The sequence below is a fragment of the Chiloscyllium punctatum genome, chromosome 10 (genome assembly GCF_047496795.1).
Source record: "Chiloscyllium punctatum isolate Juve2018m chromosome 10, sChiPun1.3, whole genome shotgun sequence".
Classification (NCBI taxonomy): domain Eukaryota; kingdom Metazoa; phylum Chordata; class Chondrichthyes; order Orectolobiformes; family Hemiscylliidae; genus Chiloscyllium; species Chiloscyllium punctatum.
Window position 1 is genome coordinate 109,450,121 of NC_092748.1, and position 16,415 is coordinate 109,466,535.

Sequence of the window (16,415 nt, forward strand, 5' to 3'; positions counted from 1 at the left end):
GGGACACAAGGCAGCTGATTGGTCCACAGGCCACCTGAGAGGGAAATCCTAAAAACTCTTGCTTTCTCAGAAGCTTATGGCCGTCTACCCTAGCATCTCGTTGTGTAGGTCAGTGTCAGATCGCATTTGATAGTCACTGCTGCGACACACCTTGGGACAGACCACAACATGAAAGGTGCAATGTAAATGCAAGTTGTTGTTGCACTGAGCAGACTGTCTGTGTTTTTTTAGGATGTTGGGAGAGGGATAAATATCGGGTGGGAGACCACAGAAGAGGAACTCTGCTCATCTTTGAAACACTTCAACGGGACGTTTTTACATCCACCTTAGGTCCAGGCCCTTCCAAATGCCACAGGAGAAAGCAACGCAGAGAGAAATTTCATATAAAGTGGATCGGTGATGAGGCAATGTCACCGTGACATTGTTTGGCATCATCAATCACCACTAGTCGCCATTTGCTGGCAGCTGTGAAACAAAGTGACTGGGTTTGAATAATGAAATCATATGTGATTGAATTCATCTTCTACATTGCCTCCGCCTCCATTTTAATATTCATGGCAAATATTTAAGGAACAGATGATCAATGTGACTCACTGCTCTCGGCAGTTAAGGATGTCTCCCCAAATAGGTCTTTGACTCAGGATTGCCATTAGTTGCTCGAAAGCCTAGGTCACAGACATGGCCCATGGCCCAAGAACCTAGAAGACCATTTCTAATGTTGAGTCACTTTGACTATCCGTGAGAGTGTTGCTCATACTCAACTTAGCCCATGCTTGCAAAGCTCAGGACACCATGACCAACATTAGGTGCTATTATGTAATCAGACAACAATTAATAAATAATCCTGACTGTGCTAAGTATGATACCATGCAGCAAGCAGGTGAACTTCCAGAAATTTGTGCTCATTCAGCTCAGAGCACGCAGGGTTAACATTTCAAATCTACTGAAGTTCTGAAGAAGAGCCATTTCAGACGGGAAATATTAACTCTGTTTCTCTCTCTCTCCACAGATGCTGCCAGTCCTGCTGAATCTCTCCAGTGCTATACTTGCTTTAGTAAAGCAGAGACCCAGGTAGTGCTCCAGGGCCCTGGGTCCAAATCCCACAGATCCAGATGGCAGAATTTAAAGAACAAAAAGTCTAGAAATACAAGTCCAATAATGACCTTGAAAACCATTGTCGACTATAAGGCCATCTTGTTGACTAATGGCCTTAAAGAAAGAAAATTAGCAAATAGGAGCAGGAGTAGGCCATTTAGCCCTTTGAACCTGCTCCACCATTCAATTCAACTCGACATTCTGTTCGCACTACCAGCCAATACGCATTGACCCTTTTAGCCCTAAGAATTATATCCAACTCCTTCTTGAAAACATTCAATGTTTTGGTCTCAAACGCATTCTGTAGCATCCCTATCTATCTGCCGACAGTAGTGTAGTGGATTTTTAACCACCCTCTGAAATGGCCCAACAAGGCCCTCAGTTGCAGCAAAGTGCTGAACAGTCGCATTGGAATGAAACTGGACAACAGCAAATTCAGCCCTGACGACCTTACAAAGTCCTAATTGTTAACATCTGGTGGTTAGTCTCAAAATTGGGAGAGTTGTCTCACACATTGTCATACTCATAGAACTTACAGAAACTCTCCTGGACATCACCATCACCTTCACAGACAGTGGTTCAGTCAGGAGGGAGTTACCCTGCACATCCTCATCATTGACCCCATCACATCTGTCCACGATGGTATCACTGAGAGTGACCACCACACAATCCTTGTGGAGCCCAACTGTCACCTTGCGGATAATTTCCATCGTCTTGTCTGGTACCTGCACTGTGCTAAATGGGACCAACTTCGAAAAGATCAAGCAACTCAAAACTGGGCACTCATGAGGCGCTGTGGGCCATTAGCAGCAGAACTGTACTCCAGCACAATCTGTAACCTCATGGCCCGGCATATCTGCCACCCAAGGCAGGGGATCGACCTTGGTTCGATGGAGATGCAGCCAAGAGCAGAACCACATCTATCTGAATATTAGGATTCAACCTGGTGAAGCTACAACACAGGACAATCTGTATGCCAAACTGCGTAAGCAGCAAGTGATAGACAGAGCTAAGCGATCCCACAATCAATGGATCAGATCTAAGCTCTGCAGTCTTGCCACATTCAGTCGTGAATGGTGGTAGACAATTAAACTACTCACTAGAGAAGGAGGCTCCACAAATATCTTGATCTTCAATGATGGAAGAGCCCAGCAAATCAGCACAAAAGATAAGGCTGAAGCATTCGCGACCATCTTCAGCCAGAAGTATCCAGTGGATGATCCATCCTGGACTCCTCCAGAGATCCTCTGTATCATAAATTCCAGTCTTCAGCCAATTTGATTCACTCCACAAGATATCATGTGAAGGATAAAGTAAAGGCTATGGGCCCTGACAACATCCCGGCAGTAGTACTGAAGACTTGTGCTCCAGAACTTGCTGCTCCCCTAGCCAAGCTCTTCCACTACAGTTACAACACTGGCATCTACCCAACAATGTGGAAATTTCCCAGGGTATGTCCTGTACATAAAAAGCAGGACAGATCTAACCTGACCAATTACCACTGATATTGTTTTTTTTTAAATTTCCAAATATATTCAATGAATTTAAATGTTACCAGCTGTCATTTAAGCCAGTCTCTCCAGAGCATTAGCCTGGAGTCCAGTGACCTTATGAATCCAGTGATACTATCAGCTCTTCATCAAAAAAAGGCAGCACCTCTGACAGTGAGGCACTCACTCAGTACTGCAGACAGGAGTGGCAGCTGAAATGTTCAACTTGATCAAGACTTGGACCCTTAACTTTCTGACTCAGAGACGGAAGAGCAGACCGTGAACTTTTTGATCTGTACTTGTGATGCCACAGCATACAAGGCTATGGGCCAAGTGTGGGTAAATGGGATTAGCGCAGTTTGGTGTCTGTTGTTCGGCATGGACATGCTGGGCTGAAGGGCCTGTTTCTATGCTGCATGACTCTTACGACACAGTCAAACTCATTCCCATTTTGTCTAAGGTGCAGTGAATTTATAATCTACTCAGAGCACTTAGAATATAAGATCCTTCTCCCTTCAGCATTAGCACATAAAGTATGGTCAACCCATCGCCGAATGTCACCTGGCGACAGCATCACCCTACATTAGTCTAATCACGTCAACGAGAGAAGACAGGATTTTCTGCAGTGCTGAGATTTTCCCCCTAATTGAATCACTGAATGAATGATTAAATGGGCTGTGCTGTGAGTTGTAAGTTGGCCAGTGTTGCTGATAATTCCTAGATGTTTGGTTCTTCTTTCATTTTAATAAACTGTCTGAGAAGCGAGTGGAACATGCACGGTTGAGTCATTTAATTCCGTCTGTAAAAACCCATCAGATATATGAAAGACTAACCAGAAAAATCACCCCACCTGCTTCTGAATTCATTAGTGTGCAGGAAAAGCTGGCAAGTTTATATTTATCATCCATTTCTTGCTGCCTCCCTGAGAGAAACAGTGACACACTCTTGAGCTGGTTCAGTCTAATGATGGTGACCCTCTTATTGTAAGGAATTTGGTGATATTGATTCAATGTCCTTAAAGAATCAATATCATGAATGATTCATAAAGAATCAAGGATACAACTTAGAGCTGATGGCGCTCTCCCAGATAGTGTCTTCATGCCTTTCTTGATTGTACAGGTCACAACCAGAGAAAGGTTCTGTTGAATTAATCTGAATGAGTCGCTGAATCGCGCAAGCCAACCTTCCATCCACTGACTCCAGCTACACTTCTCACTGAAGGCAACCAACATCATTAAAGACCCTCTTACCCTGGTTAGAATCTCTTCCAATGGGCAAAAGGCACAAAAGCTTAAACACATGTACTGACAGATTCAAGGACAGCTTCTTCTCCGCTGTTTTTTAGACTTCTGAATGGATCTCTCAAATTTTAAATTTGATGTGGCCTCACACTCTGTGCACCTTCTCTGCAGCCGTAACATTGTATTCCTCGCTCTGTTCTATTGCCCTAGTGCACTGTGTTTGGTATGATCTGCTTGTACTGAATGCAAAAACAAACGTTTTACTGTACCTAGGTACATGTGACAATAATAAATCAAATCATATCGATGTATCCTATACGTACTACATTGTATAGCAAAATGTGTCAGTGGTGGAGAGGAATGATATTGAGCAGAGGGGCAGGAATATTAATCAAAAGAACCACTCTGTCCCGGAGGGCCCATTTGTTCAATGCAACCACAGTGAGTCATCAGGGCTACACCATTCTCTGCCCCTGTCCTGCACACATCTCCCGACCTGTAGGAATTATAATCTACCTCCTTTCCCAGTCTGAATTATATACGAATCCTTAATCTTTAGACTCTGCCCTCTAGTTTTGGAATCCCCCAACCAGAGTTTATCCTCATCTATTCTGTCTTATCCTATCAATATCTTGAAGAGTTACTGTAACTCACAATAAATAAGTTGAACCAGTCTATAATACATCCCTGTTTCTCCAACCCAAAACTTACATTTCTACCGATGTCCAACATATTAGCTGCATCCCCATTTTAGCCGTGGTATGCTGTAATCCAGGAATACATGTCCAGTGCAAGGGATCAAGAGAGGAAATGATGGCATGGTATTATTAAGGAATATGGGCCAGAGGCATTAGGCCACAGATGAGCCATGATCAATGGAACAGGACCAAAGGACTGAATGGCCTACTCCTGTTCCTAGTACTAGGAATTTAGATCCCACCAGCTACCATTGTGAAATTTGAACCAATGTATCGCCTTGACCTTTTGGATTCTAGCCCAGTGATATTAACGCTATGTCACCATTTCAGAAAGCTATTGAGAAGGACTCATATATGAGATTAATTAAAAAAAAGAACACACAGGAATTGGGCCGATATCCTGACTGATATTCATGGGCAGAAGACAGAGAGTGAGAACAAATGTGTCATTCTCAGGTGGGCAGGCTGTGGGTAGAAAGGGTACTGTCAGAATCAGGGCTTGAATCCTAGCTGTTCACAGTGTTTATCAATGATTTCAGTGTGGGGAATTAAATGTAATCTTTATCATTCTGCAGATGACACAAAACCAGGTAGAAGTGGAAGTTGTGAGGAGGATACTTCACAATGATCTGGAGAGGCTGAGTGAGCAAACAATATAACAGGTGGAATGGTGTAGGGAAATGGGAGGCTTTCCACCTTGTGGGGTACCCTGACACGCAACTTTATGCAGTACCTTCCCAGATGGGATTGGGCATGTCGAAAGAAAATGCATGGCCAGGAGACATTAAATACTCCTGTTTGATCAGGCCACAGCTCATGGAACTATTTGCCCCAGTCAGAAGTCAGTTCTCACAGAGTCATAGTGCCATAGAGTCATACAGATGTACAGCATGGAAATATACCCTTCGGTACAACTCGCCCATGCCAACCAGATATTCAAAATTAATCGTTCCATTTGCCAGCATTTGGCCCATATCTCCCTAACCCTCCCTATTCATGTACCCATTCAGATGCCTTTCAAATGTTGTAATTGTACCAGCCTCTACCACTTCCTCTGGCAGTTCATTTCATACACACATCACCCTCGACATGAAAAAGTTGCCTTTTAAGTCTCTTTTAAATCTTCCCCTCTCACCTTGGACCTGGGCCCTCTAGTTTTGGATTCCCCTATGCTTGGGGAAAACATGTTGTCTATTTATCCTATCCATGCCCCTCATGATTTTATAAACCTCTATAAGGTCACCCCTCAGCCTTTGACACTCCAGAGAAAACAGACCCAGCCTGTTCAGCCTCTCCTATAGCTCAAACCCTCCAGCCCTGGCAACATCCTTCAACTTTTTCACGCAGAGGGTAGTACGGGTATGGAATAAGCTGCCAGAGGAAGTGGTGGAGGCTGGTACAATTGCAACATTTAAGAGGCATTTGGATGGGTATATGAATAGGAAGGGTTTGGATGGATATGGTCCGGGTGCTGGCAGGTGGGACTAAATTGGGTTGGGATAACTGGTCGGCATGGACGGGTTGGACCGAAGGGTCTGTTTCCATGCTGTACATCTCTATGACTCTATCCTTGTAAATCTTTTCTGAACCTTTTCAAGTTTCACAACATCCTTCCGATAGCAGGGAGAGCAGAAATGAATGCAGTATTCCAAAAATGGCCTAAACGATGTCCTGTACAGTTCCAACATGACCTCCCAGCTTCTACACTTAATGCAGCGACCAATAAAGAAAAAGGAAGAGAAAAGTAGAAAAAAAATCAGCAAATAGCATTTCTGAATTGGTCATTATAACAGCAAAGCAGCATTTTGTTACAAGTGGTACGAAGGAAACATTTCACCTGTCGGGATGTGCAGGTCGGAGAAAACGCATTTGTTCCACACGCAAATATGTTCTTCCCGTTAATGAGCAGCACACGAATATAATTCTGACACTCAACCTGGAACAAGAGACAAATGATTTGAGAGCTGTGTTTGACATTGATCTTGCATTAATGAGGCCTCTCACCTCATGTTGGGCTACCCTTGACAATCCTGCAGTTAATCAAATACAGTGGAAATGTAGGAGTTTGGAAGATTTGGAAATGTTAACTCTGCTTTTCTCTGCACAGATGCTGCCAGACCTGCTGAGTTTTCTCAGCACCCTCTGTCTTTATCCCACTTGAATTGTGATTGTTGTTATAAAGCAGGAATCATCACAGTCAATTTGTGTACTGTAAGCTCCCAGTACAAGCAATTTGATAATGACCATGTCGTCTGTTTTTAAATGTGGACGGTTCATTAATGGCAGTTCCTCTTTGAAATAGTGGCCATGGGACATTTTACATCCACCTTGACAGGACAGATAAGCCCTTGGATTAATATTTCATCAGAAAGACAGCAACACTGACAATGCAGCACCACACCCCTCCCCCCTTCCCCCCCCCCCACCCCCCCCCCACCACCCCCTCTTCTACACTGGTGCATTTTTAACCTTGCCTTCAGTGCTGAAGAGGATAAAGCAGAACTCAAACCCAGAAATTTCTGACTCCTGGTTGACATGGTGGAGTGAGATGAAGGATGACAAATAAGGTCAGACAGGTTCTGGCTGAGGACATTTAAGATGGCACAGCAAGGTGGCAGGACTAGTATTTAGATGAGATCAAAGGGGCTGCACACCCAGCTTGTAATTAGTGCGGTGGGACCCACTTATCAAACTCATTGAATAAAGTACATTACAATTTCCCAAACTTCATTGACCATGTAAATTTAAAGTAATGTGCAAATGAAGCAATGGTGATGTAGGAAGAAACGTTTTCATCACGTGAGTTGTTTGGGTCTGGAATGCACTGCCTGGAAATGTAGAGGTTGAATAGAGGCATTCGAGAATGGGATCGGCTGATGAGATAGATATGGGCAAAAGGCTGGTGATTGACATTAGGGAATAGAATTGGTACAAGTACGATGGACTGAATGGCCTCTTTCTGCACCACAATCATTCTGTGATCACCCTCCAAACTGGTGCCCAAATGCACAACCAAATAAATAGGGTTTTATGAAAAGCATTTCACAAAGACTCAAATTCAGTTCAAGAGAAAACCACTGGAAAGCGCCAAATTAAGCTTTGCAAATATTGAGAGAAAACTGAAAAAGGCTCAAATCCAGCAATAGCACAGTGGGGCATCATTAAATTACACAGTAACTGCGTTGCGACGATAGTTTATAAATTTACCTCAGTCTTTCCTTTACTCTGACAGGCTATCCTAGTGTCTTCCTCTGGTCCCCATTCTATTGCCTGAGAAAAGACAACATACAGGTCACATGACATGCTCCAACTGGCTAAGAGCTCGGTTGTAAAGGTTGTCATAGGAGGGAGATAGGAAGAAGGACAGGGGGGGGGAAAGAAGGGAGAGGTGGGAGGTGGACAGAGAAAGGGAAGTGGAGACGTTGTTAATAGGAGAAGGGATGAAACTGTGTGGGGTTTGAGGGGGGATGGAGGAGGGGAGAGGCCAGAGAGAGAGAGGAAACAGCAGGAAGGCATGTGGGAATAAGAGAGGGATGAGGGCCAGAAGGCAGATGACTAGGTCGGAGGGCGGGAGGGGGGAGAAAGTGGCAGGGGAGGCTGTTAAGGTGGAAAGGGGCAAAAGAGGGGAAAGGCAAGAAGAGGGGTGGATGAGGGAATAAAAAAGAAGTGGGGCAAAGGGGAAGGTAATTGTGAATGGAAGGAAGAACGAATGGACAGGAAATTAGGGGAAATGGCAGGAAAGGGCAAAAGGGTCAAAGGTTAGCATTTTAATTTTAATTGAAGATCTTCACTCATGCACAACATTTGAGGAGAGTCCATGAATAAGATGTTTGGCTAACTTGCTGTATGAACAGCAATGGGTAAAGTAATCCTTTGAAAACACTTGATAATCAGTAAGTCAACGAGGGAAAGGTTATCATTTCAACATAAACGTGATATCTGCTCACTGCTCACTCCATCACCAAGCAATGACTTAGCCACTCACCCACTCCCAGCTAATTTTTATTTGAGGGTAAACCTTAATTGTCTTCGAGAAATCCGACCTCATGTAGCGTGTACCGTACGGTTCCTATCGTGAGGGCCCACAGATTAATCAATTAGTCATTCAGAACAGAGCCCAACAATATCCATATTCCAACTGGGAACACTGGGACAGTGATCACGAGCAGGAACTCCCAGGTAGTTGCTGCATTCCCTCAGACACTGAAAGGATTGAACGGTTTCCCGAAAGACACTCTTCATTCAACCGTTACATTGCTTACTAAAGACTTCATGAAGCTTGTCCTGATCACCAGGGATTGAATCATACAGCATAGAATGAAACCCATTTGGCCCATTGAGCCTCTGCTATCTCTTCGTAACAGCTATCCAAATAATCCCATTCCCCTGTTCTTCTTGCACTGACCTGCAAAGAAATTCCCCCGTCTTGTAATGATCCTGTTACGCACAAGTACGTGGAGCATATGAACTGGGGGCCGGAGTAGGCCATTCAGCCCCTCAGGTCTGCTACACCTTTCAATAAGATCATGGTTGATCAGAAAAATGGGGAGCATTCCAAGAGTACATGGGAGGAGGTGGGGCCTGGTGGTGTGGTGGTGGTGGGGGGGAGCTAAGTGCCAATTGACTATAAGAGCTTAAGAAATAAGAAGGATTGGATGTATATGTACATAAGTCATTAAAAATACAGATGTGGACCAAGGACAGACAGAAGGGATTCGTTTAATTTGGCGTCATGTTCAGCACAACATTGTGGGCTGAAGGGCCTGTTCCTGTGCTGTACTGTTCTATGTTCTATAAGAAGTAGGACAAGTGGAGAGAGCAATAAATGAAGCATACAGTATTCTGGGTTTACCCGAATAGAGGACATGAGCAAGGAGATGATGCTGACCTAGAATAAGATACTTGTTCGACCTCATCTAGTCTGTGCCTAGGAATGGGGGTAAGCCATTTGGCCCTTTGAGCCTGCTCTTTCACTCAGTAGGATCATAGTTCATCTGACATTCCTCACATCCACTTCCCTGCCCCTTCCCTGTAGCCCCCGATTTCCCCACTTATCAGGACTCTATCTGTCTTAGCCTTAAATATACCCAAGGGCTCAGACCCCACTGCTCTCTGCAGCAAGAGCAGGGTTCACTCTTCATTCTGGCTGGAGGGTGTGGACTCAGGCCTTGCCTCCTTGATAGGGACACTGGCAGCATCAGTCAAACAGCATGAGGTGAAGAAGGTTTGCGAGTCTGTGGCTCCGCTTCCCACCTTCCCTCCTGAATGTTAAAGCAGGTTAACCTGAAACTAAACAAAGCACCTCCCACAATGAAGACAGGCAGGTCCAGACAACATTTCTCTGCTATTTCCATCCTGGGAAGTTTCTGTTAAATTCCGATCCCCTCCAGTAGAGTCGAGGCGGGGGTGAGTGACAAGTGACCGGCCTGTGATGGGCAATTTGGTGATTCTCTCTGACTATTTATCTGCTGGGGTTTTGGCTTCTCATTGTCAGGGCACATGGGCAGGCAAAAGGAATTCAAAGCGGGCATCAATAAACAAAGCCCACAGAGCTGGGGAGCAGAGGTTCGGTCTGTCCAATGTGCTGAATTAGCAGCAGGAACCCCAGCTCCCCGACTGGGGGGTGGGGGCTGGGTCTCAGAACAGGTCACTAAGTGAATGGGCAGTCAGGGGTATTGAAACGTGAAAGAAAAGGCAAAAAAAAAAGTGTTTGTCTCTGGTTTCCCTGACAACCCCATTCAAACGTGAAGAGAACAAAACACTCCAAACACCGCCTGGTACATTATAGCAGCCCCACTGGACACTCCGAAATCTAGAGACAATTGCAGGAAATGTGAGGGGAACGGTGGAGGATGGGCGAAAGTGAGAGGGAGGTTGGGGGAGTGGGGGGGGGGGGGGGGTCACGTGAGTGGGAAGAGGGGCCTGGGAGAAGAGCATAAGCATTTTCGAATGCAAGCGAGATAGTGGTGAAGTGGGTCAGATAGCCATACGGCACAGAAACAAACCCTTTGGTCCAATTGCCCACCCATAATCCCAAATGGTGACTCAGTGGTTAGCACTGCTACCTCACAGCACCAAGGACCTGGGCTCGATTCCAGCCTCAGGCAGTTGTCTGTGTGGAGTTTGCATGTTCTCCCCATGTCTGCGTGGATTTCCTTCATGTGCTCCAGTTTCCTCCCACAGTCAAAAGATTTGCAGGCTAGGTGAATAGGGAATTCCTGATAAAGGGCTTTTGCCCGAAACATCGATTTTCCTGCTCCTCGGATGCTGCCTGACCTGCTGTGCTTTTCCAGCACCACTCTAATCCAGATTCTGATTTCCAGCATCTCAGGCCTCACTTTTGCCTAGGTGAATCGGCCAAGCTAAATTGCTCACAGTGTTCAGGCATGTATAGGTTAGGTGCATTAGTTAGGGGAAATGTAGAGTAATAGGGGAGGGGAAAGGGTTTGGGTGAGGGTCAGTATGGACCTGTTAGGTCAAATGGCCTGTTTCTGCACTGCAGGGATTCATGAAAACTAGTTGCACCTGTCCCATATCTCTCCAAACTTGTATTATTCATGTGCTTATCCAAATGCCTTTTACATGTCTGTGTGGAGTTTGCACATTCTCCCCGTATCTGCATGGGTTTCCTCCAGATGCTCCGGTTTCCTCTCACAGTCCAAAGGTGTGTAGGTTAGGTCAACTGGCCATGCTAAATTTCCCCATTGGGATTTGTAGGTTAGGTGCATTAGTCAGGGGCAAATATAGGGTAGGAGAATGAGTCTGGGTGGGTTGCTCTTGGAGATTCAGTGTGGACTTGTTGGGTCAAAAGGCCTGTTTCCACACTGTAGGGATTCTAATAGAACTAATAGAATAAATGTTATAACTGTACCTGCATCCACTGCTTCTCCACACACGAACCACCCTCTGTGTAAAAAAATTGCTCCTCATGTCTTTTTAAAATCTTTCTCCCCTCTCACATTAAAAAACAGCCCTCCTTGTCTTGAAATCCTTCACTTGCAGCAAAAGACTTCTGTCTTTAACCTTATCTATCCCCCTCATGATCTTATACACCTCTCACGTTATGTCTCAACCTCCTACAATCCAGTGAAAGAAGTCCCAGCCAATCCAACCTCTCCCTATAACTCAAACCTCCATTCCTGGCAACATGCTTGTAAATGTTTTTCTGAACCCTCTCCGGCTTAATAATATCTGTCCTATAACAGAGTGACCAGAACTGAACACAGTACTCCAGAAGAGTCCTCAACAATGTCCTGTACAACCTCAACACCTATACTGAATCATCTGAGCAATGAAGGCAAGCAGGCAAAACACCTTATTAACCACCCTGTCTATATGTGACACAAGCTTCAAAGACTTATGTACCTGAACCCCTGTTCAACAACACTATCTAAGGTGAAAATGTGTTGCTGGAAAAGCGCAGCAGGTCTGGCAGCATCCAAGGAGCAGGAAAATCAACGTTTCGGGCATGAGCCCTTCTTCAGGCTCATGCCCGATACATCGATTCTCCTGCTCCTTGGATGCTGCCTGACCTGCTGCGCTTTTCCAGCAACACATTTTCAGCTCTGATCTCCAGCATCTGCCGTCCTCACTTTCTCCTAGAAAACACTATCTAAGGCCTTACTATTAACTGTATAAATTCTGCCCTTGGGTGTTTTACCAAAATGCAATACCTCGCAGTTATCCAAATTAAAATCTACCTGCCAAGGGCAAGAGCATCATGGAGGAGGAGGTCAACAGAGTGTCCTTTTTTTAACTCATTCACAGGAAATTCCTGGCCAGGCCAGTATTCATTGTCATTTCTAATTGCCCAGATGGCAGTTAACAGTCAACCACATTGCTAGGGGTCTGGAGTCACAGGTAGGTCAGACCAGGTAAGGATGGCAGATTTTCTTCCCGGAAAACCCATAGTGATCCAGATGAGTACTTTAGTGACAATTGACTCACAGTCATCACTAAACTCTTAGAACATAGAATATTACAGCGCAGTACGGGCCCTTCGGCCCTCGATGTTGCACTGACTCGTAAAACCAATCAAAAGCCCATCTAACCTAAACTGTTCCATATGTTGATCCAATGACCATTTAAATGCCCTTAATGTCGGTGAGTCCTTAATTCCAGGTTTATATTAAACATAAATTCTGCGATGGGGGATTTGAAGCTAGCTGCCCTGTACATTATCCTCAATCTCTGGATTAATTGTTGCATCCTAATATCATTATGCCTGCCCCTGAGTGGGAGAGGTAGGAGTTGTGTGGGGGCAGATTTGAAGGGGGTGAGGGGGTAGGAATAAGGATGGGGGAGGGGAAGAGAAAGTGTGGGGGAGGGGCTGAAGGGATTGGAATTGGTCAGAAACAGGGAATCAACGGATGCTGGAAGTTGGGGTGGGGTGAATCTATTCCTTGTGTTCATAAAGTCCTCAATAAAATTGCGACACTCCAAATGTTCTATTGATTCCCATTGGTGAGCTGGTACATAGGCAGGATACAGTGACAGTAGAAGCCTCCACTTAACACTCCCTTGACCTAAAAATGCTTTATTTTGTCCAAACGACAGCAATGCTTGCAAAAAATATTGTTTCTGCTTTGGACTGATCCTTAGCATCAATATATTACCTGTCTATGATGTATAAGAGAGGACAAGAACCTATTAAAACAGACAGTCAGCAGAGAGATAGGGTGAAGGCTGTCATCAGAGGAATTAACTCTTAAACAACAATTACATGCTTCTCCTGTCACCAGAAAGACAGGTTGACCAGCCTCTGCCCTATTCACATCCGCATTAATCAGCCACTGATGTCTGTCCTTTGACAGAAATAGTGCCTGTCTCAGTACAAGCCACACAGGACTTGACTGGCATCCCAGGGGAGACTGAGAGAGGCAGAAAGGGGTGGGGGAGAGAGAGAGAGATAGTGTGAGAGGGGGAGGGGCAGATATGGGAGTGTGGGGGAAGGGCAGGGGGGATCTGATTGAATGGATGAGTTGTTTCTCATTTTTCCCTTCATGGGCCCCTGGGGGGGGGGGGGGAACGCTGACACGGCCTAATTCGCCCGAGCCTAGGAGAGCTGTCTCCAAAATTCCAGAGGGCACCCACGTTGCAGTGGGTCTGGAATCACGTGTAGGCCAAACCAGGTAAAGATGGCAGATTTCCTTCTCTAAAACACATTAGATTTATATTTCTTTTCACGTATACGCATCAGGCTACCAGTGACGTTGTCACTACACCATGAGTCCCACTGACGCTGCCGGCTCTCGACCTGGGTCCAAACCCACCGCGCCAAATTAGCCTCGTTCTGGTCACACATTGCTGCCTCTGCCACCTCCTGGGACCACCATTTCAGTAAAGGAAATCAGTGCACTGTGAACCAGATGGGGGTTGGCGCAAAATTCTGTGCATGTGCCAGCAGAGAAAGGCACTGCCAGCAAAAAAAAACTGGCAATAACCAAAAACAAATGCACAATAGATAAGTGGGCAGAGTGGTCAGCATTCATAATCCTAATTCTGAAGATGGGTGACTGGACTCAGAGCATTAATTCTGTTTTTCTCTCCACAGATGCTGCCAGACCTGCTGAGTTTCTCCAGCAATTCCTGTTTTTTTGTTTCAGGACTGACAGCGATATTGCCAAGAGTATGAACACGTGCAAGGAGCATGTTCTGCTGGTGTCAGCAAAACACAGCCTTTTTAACAACAACACTCACTGGTGTTGAGACTAACTTTCAATTCCGGATTTATCAATGCAGGTAATTACCACACGAGTATCAATCTGGGCCTCTGTCTAGTCCATGACCACTGCTCCATCATCTCTCCCAATGGTGCATTATTGAGTGTGAGGATGTGATTGGCAAGCAGGGAGATTTGATGGTGTGTACGAGAGTCCACTGAGAGCTTGGCAGCATTCTTACAGGACCCAAGGGCAGGATGGCAGGCAAGGGGAAAGGGTATCAAGGCAGTGACACAATGTCCACTACTCTGCCTAGTGATTGGGGGGACGTTGGACAGGCTAATTAACACCCTCATATTCAATGAATGGACATCACGTTGAGGTTGTACAAGATGTTGGTGAGGCCTCTTCTGCAGTACTGTGTCCAGTTCTGGTGTCCCTGTTATAGGACAGATTTTGTTAAAGTGGAGAGGGTTCAGAAGACATTTCCCAGGAATGTTGCTGGGAATGGAAGGTTGGAGTTATAAAATTAGACTGGGTAGGCTGGGAGTTTTTCACTGCAACATAGGAGGTTGAGGGATAACCTTATAGAGGCTTAAAAAGTCATGAGGGGTATAGATAAGGTGGATAGCAGGTGTCTTTTCCCTAAGGTAGGGAACTACAAGACTAGAGGGCATCTTTTTAAGCTGAGAGAAGAAAGATTTAAAAAAGACATGGGGGCAATTTATTTTACACAGAAAGTGGTTCGCGTGTGGAATGATCTCCCAGAGAGAGTGGTGGATGTGGGTACAGTTACAACATTTAAAAGATATTTGGATAAGCACATGAATAAGAAATGTTTGGAGGGATATGGGTCAAGCGCAGGCAGGCAGGACTAGTTTAGTTTAGGATTATGATGGCATTGACTGGTTAGACTGAAGGGTCTGTTTCCATACCGTCTGACTCTGCGACTCTATGAATAGCCAGTAAAAAAGTCTTATCCGTCCCTGCCAGATATTACCCATGGTGGGGGAGGTTGGTACCAAGTACCCTGACAGGCCTGTAGAAATTTCTCCACCCTCTTTGCCAGTTGCCCCTCCCCTTCCCCACCCCCATCTCAAGTTGTGAAGATTCCAGCCATCCACAGCCCAGTTGGATGTGGCTGCTGTCCCAGCAGTGGCCACTGCTTCCTGTGGCGCTGTTCAATGGCCTTTCATTGAAAGCTGGGCAAGTGGAGATGGGTTCATCAACCACCTGGAGGGAGTTCAGCCCTTTCTGTGTGTGGGTGTGCGTGCAGGAGAAGGTAAGAGAGAGGGACAGCAAATAAGAGAGATATGGGAATGTTTGCTTGAGAACACAAAAAGAGTTTTTGTGTGAAAGTGAGTGTATAAGAGCATGCATGTGTGAGAGTGAATAAAAAGTGTACACCTGCCTAATAATATTCAGATAAAGCACCTTCAATTGTTTGTACTATGTTAAAGGCACTATATAAATGCAAATGTGGTTGAGAGGCAGTGTATGAGAGGGAGAGTATCTGAGAGGCAAAGAGGACAGTGTATGAGAGAGAGAGGGAGCAGGTTTTGGAGGGATTGACAGAACGAGAGAAGTTTGTTCAAGAAAGGAAGATAGAGAGCCAGAGAGTGCACTGCCCCTTCAAACTTGTTCACCTGGAAGTAAATTGACTAGCTCTGGGGTCTCTCTTCTCTCATTCACACCTCCCCTCCTCGTGATCCTCCGGGCTGTGATCTCTTGAAGTTCCTGTGCTGCTTGTATATGTCTCTGGCTGCACCCTCCATTCCTCAATCAAGAGTAAGCCAGGAGAACATGCTGGGAGTTAGAATTGCGGCTGCTCATTGTCCAGGCCAATGCACCTGTCAGGCACTGAGTTCAAAACCTCCTTATTCCGAGCTTCAGAAAATCTCATGGAGATGGTTAGGGAGAACTCTGCAGACATGAGATGCCTTAAAGCTCATTGGCCAGTCAAATAGGATCAGGCACAAATGAGATGCTAAGTGTACGTCTAATTCCTTTTTATTCTTTTATCAGATGTAACTGGAGCTGGCTGGGCCAACGTCTTTTGCCCAACTACACTGGAGATGGTGGTAGTGAGCTCCCTCTTGAAATCCACGTGAGGAAGATACACCCAGAATGCCTTGAGGTAGGGAATTCCAGGATTTTGAGCCAGTGACAGTGAAGGAATGGTGATATATTTCCAAGTCACAATGGCAAGTGGCTTGGAGGGGAACTTGC

General features: G+C 45.4%; 1 protein-coding gene across 4 annotated transcripts in view; it reads right to left on the reverse strand.

Annotated features, from left to right (window-relative positions):
• The window catches only part of sema5ba (sema domain, seven thrombospondin repeats (type 1 and type 1-like), transmembrane domain (TM) and short cytoplasmic domain, (semaphorin) 5Ba), a 335,820-nt gene that overhangs the window by 147,835 nt on the left and 171,570 nt on the right, over positions 1 to 16,415 (reverse strand). For all 4 annotated transcript variants that reach the window (XM_072579920.1, XM_072579916.1, XM_072579917.1 and 1 more), the window contains exons 6-7: positions 7,732 to 7,794; positions 6,362 to 6,460 (exon numbers count right to left, since the gene is read on the reverse strand). In XM_072579920.1, the coding sequence (XP_072436021.1) occupies positions 6,362 to 6,460; positions 7,732 to 7,794 (162 nt within the window). The remainder of the gene's footprint in view (positions 1 to 6,361; positions 6,461 to 7,731; positions 7,795 to 16,415) is intronic.